At 36.5% G+C, this 13,744-nt stretch overlaps 1 protein-coding gene across 2 annotated transcripts in view; it reads left to right on the top strand.

Annotated features, from left to right (window-relative positions):
* The window catches only part of Efcab14 (EF-hand calcium binding domain 14), a 39,007-nt gene extending 27,223 nt beyond the window's left edge, over nucleotides 1–11,784 (top strand). The window contains exons 8-10 of one of the 2 annotated variants that reach the window (XM_013144216.3): nucleotides 4,580–4,691; nucleotides 6,232–6,357; nucleotides 9,673–11,784. In XM_013144216.3, the coding sequence (XP_012999670.1) occupies nucleotides 4,580–4,691; nucleotides 6,232–6,357; nucleotides 9,673–9,848 (414 nt within the window). In that variant the 3' untranslated portion in view covers nucleotides 9,849–11,784. Of the gene's footprint in view, nucleotides 1–4,576; nucleotides 4,692–6,231; nucleotides 6,358–9,672 lie in introns of both variants that reach the window. The other variant, XM_013144214.3, reaches the window with a different exon arrangement.
* Nucleotides 11,785–13,744: the final 1,960 nt, after the last annotated feature.

Here is a 13,744-nt window from a genome sequence, read left to right as displayed (position 1 = left end):
AAATATAGGAAATTGTACTATAAATTCAGATAACCAACAAGGCTGGAAGCAAGCCCAAAAGGAGAATCAAACTCAGGTACATGGCAAGAATGTTTGAAATGCTTCTGCCGCAGAGGAGCAAATTGACAGGATTTTGAAGGGCAGAGTAGGAAGACCTATGCTCCCCCCATTTCCCCTTCCACTTTATAGGGGTGTGTAATTTATTACAAAGTTGCAAAGTTTAAAGGTGTCCTATTTATAAAAGGGCTTTGGAACTCAGCTAAGCTAAGTAGGGACTAGGAACCTTGAATGATTTGATAAATATTGTACCTTGAAAGTTTTTGAGGCAAACTCCCCTTACTGACCCTTGTCTTCCCTGTTTTATTTTTCTCCAGGGAAAAAACTGGTAATAAAATCCATGTGTCCTACTGTTATTTGCAACATCATCATGCCCTCCCTGGATCTGGATAAAGTTTTATCACCTTTTGTATTTCAAAATTGTGAAACAACTAGAGGCACCAGTTTCTGTTTTCAATCTCTTTGATCTTCCTCCCTCTTTCTTCCCATTCTCCCAATTCTCTGCATTCTACCGCGTATCTCCCATTTCTGCTGACCATGATCTGAGACCCTCTAAGTAAGCTTGACTAGCCAAGTGTGGTAGCGCACACCTGTGACAGCTTTCCTAAGGCGGAGGCAGGAGGATCATTGTAAGCTGAAGGTCTTCCTGGGCTACATAGTGAGTTCAAAGCCAGCCTGAATTCCATACTGAGACCCTGTCTCAAAAATAACCTTGACCAGCTTGTTTTAATGTGCTAGATGTCAAATCAACTTTTAATCATTGTCTTTAATCTTTTTTCTTATTCTTTTTGCTCTCTAAGATAGGTGATGGGCTGCCACTCCCAAACAAGAATCTTTGGATCAAATAACTATCAGAACTGATATCATAAAATCCCAGACCATAAAGATAAATAACAGGTGGCTTAACCAGAAATAAAAATCAGCTTATCAGTCATAAGTCTGATAAGTGCTACAAAAGAAAAGCATAGAATATGATGTATTAACAGAAGTAGGAAGGGTTAACAGAAGTCAAGAAAGCTTCCTTCAGAAAATGACTTAAAAACTAAGATAGTGTCTGTACTAATCATAGGACACATGCATAGATAATCTAAAAATAATGCTCAACCTTAAAATCATTTCCTGTGTTTATATTGTAGTGTCAGTACATTCCCAGTCCATTTAAACTTTAGCCAGTTCCGTTTACTGCATATCTACCCAGACATACTGTCAATGTAAAATAAGCAAATTGCGATATGCTTTGCTATACCAGGAAGGAAAGCATTCTCTGACTGGAGTACCATCTAATATTTTAAGTTCAGGCCTAAAGTAAAGGAGTAGCCAGGAAGATTGTGACTGCACGACTAAAATGTTATGTAATAATAATCAGACAATCTGCATTTGAGAAATTCAAAGAATATGAGATTCAGAGAAAATGAACTTCAACTAGAACCAAGAACAGGCAGCTGTTGATATAGTGCTTTCTATCTTTATTTTTTTCATCTTTAGCAACTTTATATTGACTTGATAAAGTCACGTATATTTAAGGTTTCAGTGTATCATAAGGTGGACTTTTGAGTTTTCTAACTACTTCAAATATTTTAAACATCACTTAGAGAATGACAAGAAATAAGTGTTGGGCACAAAAAAGTAACAAATGGATAGTATTAGAAAAAGAGGTTACTTTACCAGTAGTTCACATTTTAACAGTAAATATCAGAACGTAATACCAGTGTACATATTTTTTGGGCTTTACTTTCAAATCTTATGTTTTTGTTGTTTTGTTGTTTTGTTTTAAAGAGAAAGTCAAAAAGAAAAAAAAACCACAGCAACAACAACAAAAATTAGCAAGATAGGATTTCAAAACAAAATAATAGGAATTTAACAGTGGTTACTGTATTACATATTGATATCTTCAAAATAGTTGCTCAGATTACCAGATACAAGCTGCAAAGTTGATCAAACATTATGAGCACTAACTGTTCTTTTCATGAACTAAGAGTTAGTGGTACAGTTACCTTTGTTATCTTGTGTTTATATATTTTTTTTCCTTTTCCCTTCCTTTCTTTCTTTTTTCCCCATCCCAGTTGTTCTTTCTCTTTCAGCAGTTTTTTTTCCCATTTCATTAAATCCATTGTAACTTTTGGATCTTACTTATGCTTTCAGTTTCTTACACAAAGGAAACAATACAGTGTTTACACATGCAAGTCTGATTTATTTCACTGATGAGTATGATCTCTAGTTGTATCCATTTACCAATAAAATCCTCGAGTTTATCCTTCTTTGGCAGAGTAATACTCTATTGTATAAAAATACCACATCTTTATCCATTCTTCAGTTGATGGGCATTTGGGTTGTTTCCAAGATCTATTACAAATTATGCAGCTATAAATATGGATGCATATATATATATATCACTGTAGTATGATGTTTTCTGTTCTGTTGGGAAAATATCCAGAGGGAGAATAGACGGGTCAAGTGGAACCTCCAATCCTAGTTTTTTGAGGAATCTCCATACTGATTTCCACAGAGGTTGTACCAGTCTGCACTCCCACCAACTGTGGAGACAAATTCTTTTTTCCCCACAGCCCCTCCAGCATTTTTATTAATTTCTTGATGTTGGCCATCCTTTTAGGAGTAAGATGGTATCTCAATGTTGTTGTTGTTGTTGTTGTTTTGTCTTTTCCTTTTTATCGGTACCAGGGATCGAACTCACGACTGCCTGCTTGCAAGGCAGGCGCTTATGCCACTGTGCTAAATCCCCAGCCCCTCAATGTTGTTTTAATTGGCATTTCTGAAATGACCAATGATGTTGAACATTTTTTCATGTATTTATTTGCCATTTGTATTTCTTCATCCAAGAATTGTATATTCATCTCAGATGCCCATTTTTGGATTGGGTCTTTGAATTTGGGGGCCCTGATTTTTTTCAGTACTGTATACATTCTGAATAGAAATCCTTTGTCTGAGAGACAGTTGGTAAAAATCTTTTCCCAATCCATAGGTTTTCTTTTTGCTCTGTTGGTGATTTCTTTTTGTTGTTGTTTTTGTTTTCGTTTTTAGTACTGGAGACTGAACCCTTTCCAGGCAGGTACTTGTGCCACAGAGCTAAATCTCCAGCCCTGTTGGTGATTTCTTTTGATGTACAAAAAATTTTTAATACAATGGGATCCAAGTTGTTGATTCTTTGAAATACTTCCCGTGCAGTTTGGTTTTTGTTCATAAACTACCCTTGATCCTCAAGGATTTTCTATCTACTTTGTTTTCTAGTATATTTAGTTACTGTTTCAACATTTGATCTACGTTGACTTTAGTGCATAATAAGCATGGGTCTAGTTAAAGTCCTCAGCATACAGAAAGCCAATTTTTCTAACACCAGTTATTAAAGAAGCTGTCTTTCTTCCAGTGAACATGTTTGACCCCTTTGTCAAGGATAAGGTGGTTGAGTGTGTTTGTAGTTGTGTTTGTATCTTCTCTTCTATTCCATTGATCCTCAGGTCTGTTTTTTTGCCAGTATCATGCTTTAAGTCAGCGATTGTAATGTCTTCTGCCTTGCCTTTGTTACCCAGAATTGCCTTTGCTGTTTTGGGTTTCTTATGGTTCTATATGCATTTTAGGAATGTTTTCTCTAGATCTGTGAGGTATGCTAATGGTATTTTGATCAAGATTGCATATCTCCTTATTAGAGCTTCCTACAGAGACTAATTGACCTACTATACAGTCGCTATTAGGGTAGAAGTAAAGATAAAAGAGAGACAAGTAAACACATACTGAACTAAAAGAAATGTGAGATGAGTTCTTGTTCTAATAAATACAGGATTGGGGCTTGTCACAGTAGTGTGAGCTCAGTGAGAAACTAGCTTCAGAAAAACAAGATGCCTCCCTTTTTATAATTAAATGTATTTTTATGTGCCACTCTGATTCATATTGGGACTAAGACAGGAGGGAAATTTTTTTCAAAGATATTAGGAAGTTAAGACTTTGAATTAGAAATATCACTACTTATTCATGTTAATGATAACTTGCTACATCAGCTGAATCATCATAGGGGACAGGGAAGATTGGGCATATACTTGTGATTTGTTTGGGTTCTGCTGGTTTTTTTCTTCAGGTGATACAAGCATACAGCTCTGCTTTAGGGAATCTGGTCACAAGGTGATATGAGAAATACAGGACAGTTATTTAGTTAGTGTGAAATAGCTCCTAGAAAACAGTATCTTCCTCATTTAGGAAATGAGTATCTCACAGACGCCTGAGGGAGGATGTATTTCCTTTACTGCTGACCTGCACGTGCCTCTCCCATCAGTCAAATGTTCACAGTGAATCAGATCATCTGGAGTATAAGTTCCCTTTAGGATCCAACTAGACACTAATCAACAGTGCACCAAAGGTACCTCTAGTATTTGCTAATTCATTCCTTCATCACCTTTAGAAGAAACCTCCTGAGGATCAAGCACTATATGCTAAATAGGCGCTAGGAACACAGTGAAGATTGAGGTGAAGTCTTTCTTTACCTTAAACCTTCTTTGATCTTTGTTTTAAGCAGAAAGAAGATAGTTCAAATTCTCAGGTATCCAAGCTACGAGAGAAGCTTCAGCTGATCAGTGCTCTCACAAACAAACCTGAGAGCAACAGGCCTCCCGAGACTGCAGACGAAGGTAAGCACTGGGCTGGCTTCTGAATATTTCACGCAGGCTTGGGCAGCTTGCCTCCCGCACAGGGAGGGAGCGGGGAAGGTATTCCAGCAGCACTGATCGAACCAAGGGAATGATGCCTGAGTGCACTGAGATGAAGCTGACGCACTTTGCTTTCATTTAGAAAAAGCCCATTTTGTACATGATTTGTACTGTAGTCTATTAAGGGAAGAATGGGTAATGTTTAGCTGGAAATAGACTTCTCCATGCTGTCTGCATCCAATTATAAGCACAAATGTTACTATTACAGTGTATATTAAACTAGTTCTAAATGTTGTTTGTGGGAGTCTTTTCACTTCTGTAAGTGCATAAAATTTACTTAAAAATAAATATTAGTTTTCCTAAAAATGATTAACATATAATGATGGATTTATTGGGATGGAAGGATACTTGGCTCTAGGTAAGGGATATAACTAATCAATGTTAGCACATACATTACGGTAGACTGACTTAAGCCTTGTGAGGATATAACAAAGACATTGAACTATCTTGACCTTGACACCTCCACCTAGAAGTATTTTTCAGCTTTAGAAAAACAGTACAGCTACCTTGAATTCTCCTCGGTAGGAAAAAGAACCATAGTGTTCTAACACAATGCTTCATAGTCTTACACTGTTTTAGCCTCAGCTTGTCTGGTAGCACATTACCCCAGGCCAGACTTACTGCAGATCTTGCAGGATGTCAAAGATCTTTAATATCCAAGCATTATGTTGCCACTTAGCAGTTTAAACTATTACCATCTAAATGTATACAGTATTAACTTATACTACAGCTTGAGTATTCCTAATCCAAAATATCTGGAATAGAAAGTATATGAGATTTCAGATTTTTTTTTTAGATTTTGGAATATATCTGATTTTGAAATATATCCATGTACATAATGAGGTGTCTTAGGGATGGTACTTGGGTCTAAACATGAAATTGATTTATGTTTTATGCTTATATACATAGCCTGATGATAATTTTATTTAGTATATAATGTACCTTCATTTTGATTACAACCCATCACATACATGAGGTTATGTGTGAAATTTTCTATTTATGTCATTTTTTTTTCTTGGTTTGTATTTTGGAACTGGGGATCGAACTTCATGACCTCATGCTTGCCAGGCAAGTGCTTATGCTGTCAAGCTATATCCCCAGCTATTTAAAAAAGTTCAGATGCTCAAAAAGTTCAGATTTTGGAGCATTTCGGATTTCAGATGTTTTAATTAGGGATGCTAAACTTATACAACATACTCTAATGAAATTGTCTTTTCAAACTACTGATTCATTTTCACTTAACCACAAGTATATATGTATGTATGTATGTGTATATATATATATATATATATATATATATATATATCCAAGCCTTTAACTTTATATAGTAACTATGCTATTTAGTTCTCAACTGTTTCTCTTAAATTAAGCACATATGCAATTGCCCTAGAAGGTAGCCTTTAATACTAGCTTAATTTGGTGTTAGATTTGATTATACTAAAAGTGTATGTGTTTCTTACAGAGCAAGTTCAGAGTTTCACATCCAAGCCATCATCATTGCCAAAACTTTCACAATTTCTTGGAGATCAATTTGAGAAAGCTGCCCAACTAAGACCCATCTCCCTACCAGGAATTTCTAGTATTGAAGGTAAATTTGTATAATGTAGGAAAAAGGTGGGAATGTTCAAACTAATGTTTTTTAACTTATAGAAAGATTGTATCTAACATTTATTGAATATTTCCATTGGATGATTGATATACATCATATCCTGTTAACCATCCTGTGAATATAAGTATTCATGTATTATACCCATTTTACTGATAGGAAAATACCTAAGTCCAAGTAGCAAATAATTGGTTGAGCACAATTCATTGTGACACTATCACAAAAGCTTGCACTCTGAGCCAGTGTTTCAGATCTATTATTGTTCTTTAGGGCCTTCATTCAGTGCTCATTAGGGGCCACATGCAAAACTACAACAATACAGTATAAGTCTCAAATTCTTTCCTCGAGGATATTATAGTCTAGTGTAGAAGGCATAAAGGCAAATACAATATTATGATATTAGAAAAATAAAACAAAAATTGACAGTTTTTCCAGTCCAAAAATGAGAGGGTCCTTTGCTGAAAATCAGCAAAATAAACATTAGTAGGAAGGACATGATTCACAGAAAAATATGTTTGCCCTGTTTGCAACAGTGTCATCTAGTCATTGCAATGTTGAGACCTCCTGATTTTCCATTTGCTAACTGCCTAGAAAAAAATCACCACCCCTGTCTACCTACCTTTCTCTGGTTCTTCACTTTAGCCTAGATTCCATTTTAGCACGAAATATGACCTCCCAGGACTGGAGTAGGCTGCTACTGTGTGCTGGTAGTTTGTTTTTACCCCTGTTTGCACTTGTCACTCTGTTGTAATCCTGGGAAGATAAAAAATTTAACTTCCATGGGTAAGGTTTGTGCCCTGATCACTCCCAAACTCTTGTACAGTGCCTGGTATACATGAATATTTGTTAAATGAGCGAATGAGTTACCAACAGACTACAATTAATAGTTTAAACATAAAATATACAAGATTTATATCAACATCTAAATGTGATTACTTCTTTCTCTATCCCAGGTTTTTTCCTTTCTATCCTCTGGGTAGGGGAGGGTATTGTGTTCAAAAGCAAGTTGCGTCTTCCCACTTTACATTATTATATCCAGAACAGTTGAAAATACATGGGAAAATGACTGTTAGATTAAGAAATAGCAGTCTAAACATTTATACTTCAAATCTCAGGCACTTTTGCAATGACCTAAAGCAGCAATCATTTTTATTTTAATACTGCTAACCAAGTATTATATAAACTCATGCCCCCCCAAAAAAATATTAACCACTTGGTAACCAGGCATTGGAAAGAAGCATCTCCACCTGCTTTTCTGGCTTTCATAGAGCTTTTGAGACTTTACTAGCTGCATTGCTGGGCCTTTAACTGAAGTGAGCCCTGTTCAGAAGGTGTTTATAAGAACTTATTGGACTGGAACTGCTTTTCCTCCCTTCAAGCCATTTTTATTCTTCCTGAATACCAAAAAGTGTGAAGCCTGTTGAATCTCGAATAAATGAAAAAGGAATAATTTAGGAAGAGTTTTTTTAAGAAACGTAAGCCTCATTGATCTTCTTCAGTATTAGATACTAAATCTCCTATTTGATTATGAAGCTAAAATGAAGTTCCTTTTAAATGTTATAGACTTAGTAAAAATTCTCTAGTCCTGTTGAATGAAATAATGCCTTAGGAATACAAAGATGACATAGACCAACTGGTAATAATGTGCTCTTCCTTATCTACCAAATTTTTTAAATCATATACAGTGAGAGAAAATACAGCTCTGTGCTTTTTTAAAAATTGGAATATAACTCATATACCATATCAGCCTTTCAAAATGCATAATTGAGTGATTTTTTTAGTTTACTTACATAGTTGTGAGTGACCTAACCCCATCACCAGTAACTAATTCCACATTTTCATCACCCCACAACAAAACTCTGTACCCATTAAATAATCACTCCTGGGGCTGGGGGTTTAGCTCAGCGGCATAAGTGCCTCCCTAGCAAGCAGGCAGTCATGAGTTCGATCCCTGGTACCAATAAAAAGGAAAAAGACAAAAAAAAAAAACAAACAAACAAAAAAAAATAAATAAATAATCACTCCTCAATTCGTTCTGCTCCTACCTCCTGGCAACCACTACGCCTATAGATTTGTCTTTTGGGGATGTTTCATATAAATAAATCATACAGTATGTGAACTTGAGTATGCTTCTTTTGGCATAATGTTTTCATGACCTATTCAGTGGGTGAATAATATTCCATTGCTTCGACATACCACATTTTATTCATCCATTTCTCAGTTGAATATTTGAGTTGTTTCCAGTTTGAGGCTATCAGGAGCGATGCTTTCTGTGAATATTAGTGTTCTGGTTTTTATGTTTTCATTTCCTTTGTGTATATACATAGCAATAAAATTGTTGGGTTATATCATATCTCTTAACTTTTTGAGGCACTGCCAAGGTATCTGCCAAAAGTAGCTACCCCATTTACATTCTCATCACCAGTAGAAGAATCAATACACTTTGTCTATATCCTCAGCAGTATTTTTTGAAGATGAAATGGTATCTTATCTTAGACTTGAATCACTGCTCTTTGGTCTGCTTAATTTCTGGATTCAGAGTGACAATGTCACGTACTAGAAAGAGGACCAGAGGAGGTTAAATTAGAAAATTTGTACTCTAGTGTATATCTACTTATGTAAGAGTTATGTGACCTTCAGCAACTTTCCTTTTTGAACTTTGGTTTTGCTATTAAAAGTCAGAAAACCATGAGTCTTAGGAATCATTAGTGCTTTATGGACTTCCAAGCCATTCCTCCTGTTTGTTTGTTTGTTTCTTTTTTTTTTTTTTTCTTTTGAGACAGGGTTTCCCTATGCAATTCAGGCTGGCCTTGAACTCATAGTGATCCTCCTGCCTCAGCCTCCCCAGGGCTAGGATTATAGGTGTGTGCCACCACACCCAGCTCCTCCGGTTTCTACTCAGCCATCCAATAAGCTGTCTCACAATATGCCATAGTCACTCTTATAGGCTAGCTCTTACAAATAAGTCTGTGCATTCCTTCCACCCCTGCAGCATTGAATAAAATCTGGAAAAATTTAGTGGAAGGCCCTAGACACAGAAAATCAATCCATTAATTTCTTCCATGATTGTCTGGCACTTATTCTATTTGCCAGGGATAATGTGATACAGTATTCTTCTCATTCTTAAAGGACCAAAAATCAATCTTTCTAATTTAGTAAGATCCTCAATGTTGCCTTTGTAAGCAAAATCTGCAAAGCAGCTTTTCTTCTAGTTCTTTAAATTCCCTAGAGGCTACTTTTAACTAAATTTAGCTGTATATATGGACATATACATCTTTTGTGATTCCTTTTTGACAGATCTTCAAGATTTATTCCACAAGACTGGCCAGGATGTGGATGGGAAGCTGACCTACCAGGAAATCTGGAACTCCCTAGGTTCTGCTGTACCAGAACCAGAGAATTTGAGAGCATTTGATTCCAATGGAGATGGAAGATACTCGTTCCTAGAGCTAAGAGTAGCTTTAGGTATCTAAATGTATCAGGCATATTTTAGAAATAGATATATACTCTCTACAACCTAAAATCTACTTACCTAACAACAACTTTTACTTACCCATCAGCTCTCCAGTCCTCCAAACTACTGTTGCAGACACATGGTCACCTTTTAACTTGTTAAAAAAAGCTATAAAAAAGTTATTTTTTTAAAAAAAAAAAGAAAAACATTTTACTTATAATGTTCAGAAATTTATGATTTCCTGAAGCTAGTAAGATCTTACATTTTAAAATTGCTAGGGAAAAAACCCCCTTTTTCTCTCTCTTCTTTGAGGGAAACAGACCTTATCTTTTAAAACTGAAATATATATATATATAATAAGCCACCTTTTATATTTCATCTGAATTTGCCTTAAAATTAGCTGCACTTTATACAGATTCAGAAAATGTCTTTTCTTTAAAAGATAAGCCTTTTCTGTTTGTAAATATTTAAAATAAATGAAAGATTGTTCATATTATATGGAAAGTAGGAAAAATGATTTTGAATAGGATGTGAACAGTGACTTGTTATTAAAAACCACTAATTTAATCTGGGTAGCCACTGAAATTGTGCTCACATTTCCTCACAGCAGCCCTCAAATGCTTCGGGCCTCCCTGGGCTTGGGGTTTAGTGTATGGGTAAGACCTGGGAGTTGTGGGGACAGTGCCCACCCACCCTCAGGAGAGTTGTTGGGAACTTCTCTGATTTTCTTCTTCAAGGTTTATGAACATAAAAAGTTATCCAGTGGGGAGCTACATTCCCTCCCTACCCCTAAGCAAGCTAAATTGTCTTCTACCCACCGTGCTACTCACGTCTACCTTAAAGCTACAGCTGGGGCCAGGTGTGGTGGCACACTCCTGTCATCCCAGCACTCAGGAGGCTGAAGCAGGATTACCATAGTAAACCAATCTGGACTAAATAGTGAGACCCTGTTTATAAAAACCAACAAAAAAGTAGAAGCTGCCTTCATCCTGCAGAGCTATCTCTCTTCTGAATGGCAGGGCTCAAGTCCCTGGTCACTTTGGATAATCACCCAAAGCATTAGAAGAAAGTTGTACTTCTGATTTTGACCCTGATTTTATAAAAGAATTAAATATATTTCTTGGTGGAATGACTAACACCAAAAACATAAAATGAAATGTGAAGTCATATTCAAGTTTCCTTACAATTTTCAGGTCTGTGACACACAGGCTTGGAGCAAGAACCTTCACATGATGGTAACAGTTTTTTTTCAAATCTTACACAAGCAAGTGCAATATTTTTCCCTTTAAATATTTGTGTAGACCTTACACAAAAAGCCCCTAAACTGGGAGGAGTAACACCTCCATGTCACTTTATGTTGAGACTTTCTGTGTTGTTTCAAGAAGCAATCTGAACAACACAAAAGGAAAACTTTATAGAACTGAACTTTGAAGTAGATAAGTCAGGGAAAAACTAGAGAAGCTCTCATGGCACAGACTTCTGTAGTAGAAACCATTTCCGTTTAATTTTGTCCAGGTTGCTCTGTTATCCATGGGTGCAGTCCAGGTCCCTTAAACATTGAAATACCTTTTTTTTTTTTTTAACATAGTAAAACCCCATCTCCAAAAAAATGCCTTTTTTTCTTTACATTTTATTCAATTTGATGAATATCCTTGTATAACCTTAATTTTTTCTAGAAACTTAAAATTTAGTTGAAGCAAGACAGGTTTTCCCATATATGTGTCTGCTTATCTCATTATAGCTTATGTTTGTCTTTTTAATTTTTTCTGTAGTGTTTCCCTTGCTCATCTATTTTACTTTCTTGGAAAAATTATAGTTTAACATTAGCCTGGCACTTTAGGTAACTTGAAGATAACTCTTACTCTTTTGGCTGCTTCCATGTCCTCCTTTCTTTTTTAATATATACACCCTTATAGATTTTTGTAACAACCAATAAAATTCTAGCAATAAATTGACTTACACTGCTATATTTGTATATATTGTACCATAAAGTATGTCTGTACCTGGAAGGTATTTTTTTGAAAACTGATTTATATGAAATATACTTGAGGGTAATGTAGCTTGTCCTTTTTAGTTTCAAGTTCTTATTCAAGGCAGACACTTTCAGGACACTTTAACTCTTTGTGGTATGTACTTTTATATCAAATAGCTATTTATGGACGTTTTCTGGGGCCTTTTGGTTTTTGGTTTTTAGTTTCTCTGCTAAAGTCCCACCTCAAGCCTGTCTCCTAGCATCACCCCAGAGCCAGTGTAATGCCATTCCCATTCCTATCAAGTCTTCCATAGGCATCCATGCTGCACTCAGGCCTGTGATCCCCCTAATCATCCTGCCTAAGAAACGACCATAGCTCCTGGACAGAGGTAGGTATATAGATCTCCTTTGTTCAAAGTTGAGTAGACACAACTGATTCAAAAGCCTCAGAAGCCCACACTCAGTGTTAAATTTGGGATTTTCATTCTTATGTTGTTCTAACTTAGCCTGTGGCTTGTCAGCTGTAGTCAGGCTTCACCTGTCACATCTCAGCTGTATGACAAAGATTAAGTAGTGGTGCTGAGTCTGGCTTTGGTGAATGCTTTTACCCTTTCAGTCTGGCAGGTCCTACTGCTCTGGTTTCCTGAAGCACTGCTTGATCTTTTTGTTTTGTAGGCTTGTACTGTCTAGCATACTGTTTACTTAGAGGCTCCCCATAAGTCAAAAGAGGCAAACAGCAGTGTAGAAAGAGAAGAACCGGGGGCTGGGGATTTAGCTCAGCGGCACAAGCGCCTGCCTTGCAAGCAGGCAGTCGTGAGTTTGATCCCCGGTACCGATAAAAAGGAAAAAGACCAAAAAAAAAAAAGAAGAACCAAAGGAAGAGTACTTCGCTTCAAGATAACTGTGTGTTGTCTGAAGGCCAGCAAATCAGAGGAGTGGACACCCTTCCCCTGTTGGGGGCTCTTTTCCCTTCCCTTGCAGTTTTCTTTCTTTGCAGTTGCTGGACATAAGCCCTTCAGCCCCCCTTGCTGGTCCTGCTGGTCACAGTAGAGGATTTTGACTGTGATGGGCTCATACTCTTAATAGCCTGTTGAGTTGTTTCTAGTGACAGCTTTTGTTTGCTATACACCTCATTGGCTTGCTTGTCAACACCAGCCGGATGTGTGGTACCTTCTTTCATATTCAAACCAGAACACCTTTGGGTATTCCTGAGACTCTATAGAGCGTATATTTGTTATAAGAACCTAACCTACCTTGTTGTTTTCTCATATTAAGAAATGTAAATCTACTTCGTTTTAGTGAAGTTATTTTGGTAATGTATAAGCAATTTCAGTTTTGTTTACAGAGTGAATTCAAGGTTTCCGTGACTTGATTTAAGCTTTGCTTATTTTATATTAGTAACACAGCCATTTTAATTTATCTAAATAAATATATTTTTTTCTCTCACTGTGTCCGAATAAAGCCTTCCCCATTCCCCTGATTATTAAGGGAGAAAACTTGCTTTGTTCACTAATTTTTCTTTTCCTTTTGAAAGTAACAGATGTGGGCACAAAGTAATGTTCAAGAATCTGCTTTTAAAAATCGCAATATTTGCCACCAGGTATGGTGGTGAACACCTGTAATCCCAGCAATCGGGAGGCTGACACAGGAGGATCTCTGCAATTTTGAGGCCAGCCTCCTAACTACAATGGTGAAACGCTGTCTCAAAAATTAAAAACAAAACCAAAAAATGCAATATTTGGCCTGAAGAAGTAAAGGCTACGTGGCTTAGTCTTCATATATCTACAGAGTGGGAAATGAGTAGTTGAGAGAGGAGTGTGATCTCCAGTTAAGCCTGTTTTGTAGTTAGAGGTTCAATATAACAGCAGGTTTGCAAGAAAAGGTCTTTAAATGGATTGCTAGAGAGGGGCCATATGACAGGACTGGGGCTTTTCCATATACAT

Source organism: Cavia porcellus, unplaced genomic scaffold (genome assembly GCF_034190915.1).
Source record: "Cavia porcellus strain 051 isolate PalLab524CR breed Dunkin Hartley unplaced genomic scaffold, mCavPor4.1 scaffold_25, whole genome shotgun sequence".
In the NCBI taxonomy this organism is placed as follows: Eukaryota; Metazoa; Chordata; class Mammalia; order Rodentia; family Caviidae; genus Cavia; species Cavia porcellus.
Note: the sequence above shows the minus strand (reverse complement) of the source record. Positions and strands in the feature narration are given on the sequence as shown.